General features: G+C 46.8%; 1 protein-coding gene across 1 annotated transcript in view; it reads left to right on the top strand.

Annotated features, from left to right (window-relative positions):
* The first annotated feature begins 3,723 nt into the window (after positions 1-3,723).
* The window catches only part of ANKS6 (ankyrin repeat and sterile alpha motif domain containing 6), a 41,159-nt gene continuing 38,882 nt past the window's right edge, over positions 3,724-6,000 (top strand). The window contains exon 1 of the mRNA XM_060774640.2: positions 3,724-4,058. Within this exon, the coding sequence (XP_060630623.2) occupies positions 3,733-4,058 (326 nt within the window). The 5' untranslated portion in view covers positions 3,724-3,732. The remainder of the gene's footprint in view (positions 4,059-6,000) is intronic.

Raw genomic sequence — 6,000 nt, 5'->3', positions numbered from 1 at the left:
CCCAAACTCCATCTGTGTTCATATTTGGGCATATGGAGTATTCGTGCCAAGTTTGGTTCAGATCCATCATTGTTTGAGTCCAAACTGTTCTCTGGATGTAGGTGAACTACAACTCCCAAACTCAAGGTCAATGCCCACCAAACCTTTCTAGTGTTTTCTGTTGGTCATGGGAGTCCTGTGTGTCAATTCCATCATTGGTGGAGTTCAGAATGCTCTTTGATTATAAGTAAATTATAAATCCCAGCAACTACACCTCCCAAATGACAAAATATTTTTGAGTGATAGTCATTCCTTGGGTTAGTAGGTGTCTTGTGGCCAAATTTGGTGTCAATTTGTCCAGTGGTGTTTGAGTTATATTAATCCCACAAACGAATATTACATTTTTATTGATATAGATTACTAGCTGTCCCCTGCCACGCATTGCTGTGGCCCAGTCTGGTGATCTGGAAAATGAAGTAATGAGAAAGTGTTGGTTTGTAATATTTGTAATTTCTTTATGCTTGTGGGTAAATAGTATTTCTTGCTGTTTCTTTGTCAGTGTGGATGTGGAGATTATCTGGTTTGCCTACTCTTGAACATGCAACATATAATTGTCCTTCTTTAGGGCTCCCTTTCAAATCTATGATACTATATCTGTGTGTGTGTCAATCATATATATCTATCTATATCTATGGCTGGATGGCTCTTTGTCAGGAGGGCTTTGATTACGTTTTCTTGCCCTGGTGAAAGGAGTTGGACTGGATGGCCTTAAGTATTTTCTGTTGGTCAAGCGGGTTCTGTGTGGGAAGTTTGCCACAATTCAGTCATTGATGAGGTTCAGAATGCTCTTTGATTGTAGGTAAACTATAATCCCAGTAACTACAACTCCCAAATGTCAAGGTCTATTTTCCCCAAACTCCATCTGTGTTCATATTTGGGCATATGGAATATTCATGCCAAGTTTGGTCCAGATCCATCACTGATTGAATCCATGGTAGTACCTGGATGTAGGGGAACTACAACTCCCAAACTCAAGGTCAATGCCCACCAAACCTTTCTAGTGTTTTCTGTTTGTCATGGGAGTCCTGTATGCCAATTCCATCATTGGTGGAGTTGAGAATGTTCTTTGAGTGTAAGTAAATCATAAATCCCAGCAACTACAACTCCCAAATGACAAAATATTTTTAGTGATGGTAATTCCTTGGGTTAGTAGGTGTCTTGTGGCCAAATTTAGCCACAATTTGTCCAGTGGTTTTTGAGTTATGTTAATCCTACAAACGAACATTACATTTGTATTTATATAGATGATGTGCAATGGAACTAAAAATTAGTGTTGGCAAAACAGATGGTGTCACAACAGCTGAGATGTATTGAAAAGTCATGCCAAATTCTTTGAGTTGCTAATGTGTACCTAACAATTCTCACAACCTTTATTTTCTTTTACTGAACCAATGTCTTAGTACATTTTTACAGACAGGCCAATTAACATTGCTTCACGCTGTAACGGCTGCTTATCCTTCGAGCAAAAAATTAAAATAAGTACATTTTTAGGCTTGGTTTAACATTAAACATATTCAATCTGATCTCTCCCTCAGGGCCTTGAACATTTCCCAATGCAAACAGCTCTATGCAAATCATCTTATTTAAAAACAATTCAAGCCAACATTTCCCAGAGAACCCATATCACAAATGATCAGGCACCTTGGCTATCTTTAGAATGAATGCAGCTTGCCACCACTTTTAAGTGCCATCATGGCTCAATGCTATGGCATCCTGGCCTCCCTTTTTCCATGAAAGTGCTTAAATGCAGGGAAATTGGAGGCAGGGACAGCCCTGGAGGGGTTGAGATGTCTGGCAGGGAAACAAGGAGACAACTGCAAGAAGAGCTGCTCCTGGTGACTCTGGTAGCAATTAAGTCAAACATGACCTCCCCCCCCCCCCCAGGTGGGTACAGCTAGTAGGGCATTAAAACCTTGATTAAATGATACACACTATCCAACATGGGAAGGGTCCATGTTGTTGTTGTTAGTGTCTTGGCAAATTGACCAAGGCTCAACCCTTATTATCCAGTCTGGTGTCCTTGTCCTTAGCAAAACTATAAGTTACTATCTTTTATTTATGATGGTTGTGGGAGTGATCCAGCATTTCTGTGTTCTTGAATAATATGCTGTGTCCGGGTTGGTTCATCAGGTGCTCTGCTCCAACAACCACCATGTCAGACTATTTATTTATTTATTTATTTATTTATTTATTTTACTTTGCTTGTATACCGCAATTTCTCAGCCTTGTAGGCGACTCAACACGGTTTACAACAAGAGCAAAAGTCAATCCAACAGCATACAAAATTTAAAAACCATTAACAGCATAATATACAAAATGACACATCAATAACAACACATTAACGTCTCGTAACTAGAATCGTGATCCAATTCGTCTTCCATAATTCTGTTTCCTATATTCATCGTGTACATTGCATTGTTTAACCGAACGCCTGTTCGAACAGCCAGGTTTTTAGGTTTCTTCGAAACACCATTAACGAAGGGGCTGATCTAATGTCCATGGGAAGGGCGTTCCACAGCCGAGGGGCCACCACAGAAAAGGCCCTGTCCCTCGTCCCCGCCAGCCGTGCCTGTGATGCAGGCGGGATCGAGAGCAGGGTCTCCCCAGAAGATCTTAGAGTCCTGGTGGGTTCATAAGCAGAGATACGTTCGGATAGGTAGCTTGGGCCAGAACCGTTTAGGGCTTTAAAGGCCAACGCCAGCACTTTGAATTGAGCCCAGTAGCAAATCGGCAGCCAGTGAGCTGGTGCAGCAAAGGAGTTGTATGCTCCCTGCGCTCCGCTCCTGTTAGTATCATGGCTGCCGCACGTTGGACTAGTTGGAGCTTCCGAGCCGTCTTCAAAGGCAACCCCACATAGAAAGCGTTGCAGTAGTCTAAACGGGATGTAATCAGAGCGTGGACTACCGTGGCCAAGTCAGACTTCCCAAGGTAAGGACGCAGCTGGCGCACGAGCTTTAACTGTGCAAATGCTCCCCTGGTCACCGCCGAAACCTGGGGTTCCAGGCTCAGTGATGAGTCCAAGATCTACACAGAGAAGCCACTGAAATCCACAAGCATGTGGACAATTTCAACAGAAAGGAGGAGACCATGAAAATGAACAAAATCCGGCTACCAGTATTAAAAAACTCTAAAATTAGAACAGCACAACAACAGAGAGGAAACAAACAAGGACATCTAATCACCTCTCAACAAAAGACTGCTCCAGGCACTGCCAGGCAATCAAATGCTAATCAAGGTGGTCAGTTGAAACATTCACACCTAGCTCCAGCAGACAAGAGGCCTTTGTCTCACCCTGGTCATTCCACAGATATATAAACCCTTTCTCCTAGTTCCAACAGACCTCTACTACCTCTGAGGATGCTTGCCATAGATGCAGGGGAAACGTCAGGAGAGAATGCCTCTAGACCATGGCCATATAGCCCGAAAAAACCTACAACAAACCAGTGATTCCGGCCATGAAAGCCTTCGACAATACATTATAGAAGATTGCTCTATCCATCTACCTATCTTCCTCCATGCGTGTGTTTGTATGTCTGTATGTATCTCACTGTCCATCTGCCCATGCTTGGACCATAGAGGAGACCAGGCCGAGCTCCCACGACAAGCCCCTGCCCCCGCCCACCCCGCTCTAAGCCCCGCCCCCTTTCGAATCTTTCCCTCCCGGGAGGCGTGGCCACGACGGCGGCTGGCCGGATGGGGGAGAGCGGGGTGCCTGCGGGGGCCCAGCTGCTGCTCCGTGCCTGCGACCAGGGCGACTGCGAGAGCGCCCGCCGCCTCCTGCTTCCGGCTCCAGGCACCCCGGCGGAAGAGGCCGAAGCCGAGGCCGGCTCTGCGGCAGCGGCGGGGGCGCCTGCGGGGGGCTTGGTGCCCGTGGACTGCGCCGACGAGGCCGGCAACACGGGGCTGCAGTTCGCGGCGGCCGGCGGGCACGAGGAGCTGGTGGGCTTCCTCCTGCGGAGGGGCGCCTCGGTGCAGAGCCGCAACCACTGCGGGTGGAGCCCGCTCATGCAGGCCGCCAGGTCAGGACCGCGCTGGGAAGGAAGGAGGGAGGGAGGGGTACCATCTAACGGGGCGGCCCATCTCTCCTTGGCCCAGGAGCAGGCCCGCTTTCAAGGGAAGGCCTTTCAAGGAAGGCCCCACAGCGCCCTCTGCCGGCCGATGGGAAAAGCTCAGCCCTGGGTTAATGATTTGCTTCCCACTGAACCAAGTGGTGCGTGATCCCTGCCTGAAGAGCACTGAGACCCCTTCCACATCTGCATAAAATCCACATTGAACTGGATTATATGGCAGTGTGGACTCAGATAACCCAGTTCAAAGCAGATACTGTAGCTTATCTGCCTTGATATTCAGGGTTATATGGCAGTGTGGAGGGGCCTTGACTCTCTGCTATGAAAAGGAATGAAACCCACAGATCAGGCTTCCTCCAGCTACACAACTCCAGCTGTTTGGGACTCCAGCTCCCAGAATTCCTGACCATTGAACAATATGGCTAGAGCTCCTAGGAGTTGCTAATAATTTATCGTGTCAGGCAACCAAACAGTTGTATTATTATTATTATTATTAAACTTTATTTGTACCCCGCTAGCATCTCCCGAGGGATTCGATGCGGCTTACATCAGGCCGAAGCCCAGCACAACACAATACACAATACAATACATAGCAAAAAACACAGTTAAAGCAAAGAACAATAGCAATAACAATACAACAAGACGTTATTAAAAACTTAGTCGGCTGGCGTGGGGTACAGGGTTAAAAGTGCTGAAAAAAGTGTCGAAGGGATATAAGATTAAAGTATAAGTGCGGTGTGCGTTGAGAATGATCTTGACTCTACTAAAGTGCTTCTGGGCTTTGGTAGTGGGGATTCCTAATCTGAGAAGGCACGTTGGAATAGCCAGGTTTTCAGGTTTTTTCTAAAGACCGCCAAGGTGGGGGCCTGTCTGAGATCTTTCGGGAGGGCATTCCAGAGGCGGGGGGCCACCACAGAGAAAGCCCTGTCCCGCGTCCCCACCAAACGCGCCTGCGAGGCGGGTGGGATCACGAGCAGGGCCTCTCCTGATGACCGGAGCGAGTGTGTGGGTTCGTAGACTGTGATGCGGTCTCGTATTACATTTTTGACAGAACAAACAAACACAGGCTTTCATGGCTGGAATCACTAGGTTCTTGTGGGGTTTTTTCGGGCTATATGGCCATGTTCTAGAGCAGTGGTTCTCAACCTTCCTAATGCCGCGACACCTTAAGACAGTTCCTCATGTTGTGGTGACCCCCAACCAGCAAATTATTTTCATGACAAATTTGGCAAAATTACTCGATACACCCAAATTTGAACACTGGTGGTGTTGGGTGGGGGATTGATTTTGTCATTTGGGAGTTGTCGTTGCTGGGATTTATAGTTCACCTACAATCAAAGAGCATTCCAAACTCCACCAATGATGGAATTGAACCAAACTTGGCACACAGAATTCCCATTACCAACAGAAAATACTGGAAGGGTGGGATGGGCATTGACTTTGAGTTTTGGAGTTGTAGTTCACCTACATCCAGAGAGCACTGTGGATTCAAACAATAATGAATCTGGACCAAATTTGACATGAAAATCAATATGCCCAAATGTGAACTCTGCTGGAGTTTGGGGAAAAATAGACCTTGACATTGGGAGTTGTAGTTACTGGGATTTATAGTTCACCTACAATCAAAGAGCATCCTGAACCCCACCGAGGTTAGAATTGGGCCAAACTTCCAACACAGAACCCCCATGACTAACAGAAAATACTGTGTCTTTGGCGACCCCTCTGACACCCCCTTGCGACCCCTCCAGGGGTCCCAACCCCCAGGTTGAGAAATGCTGTTCTAGAGGCATTTTCTCCTAACGTTTCGCCTGCATCTATGGCAAGCATCTTCAGAGGTAGTGAGTTCACTACCTCTGAAGATGCTTGCCATAGATGCAGGAGAAACGTTAGGAGA

Source organism: Anolis sagrei, chromosome 4, assembly GCF_037176765.1.
Source record: "Anolis sagrei isolate rAnoSag1 chromosome 4, rAnoSag1.mat, whole genome shotgun sequence".
Taxonomy (NCBI): domain Eukaryota; kingdom Metazoa; phylum Chordata; class Lepidosauria; order Squamata; family Dactyloidae; genus Anolis; species Anolis sagrei.
The sequence above is the reverse complement of the archived record's forward strand: the minus strand, read 5'-3'. Positions and strand labels throughout refer to the sequence as shown.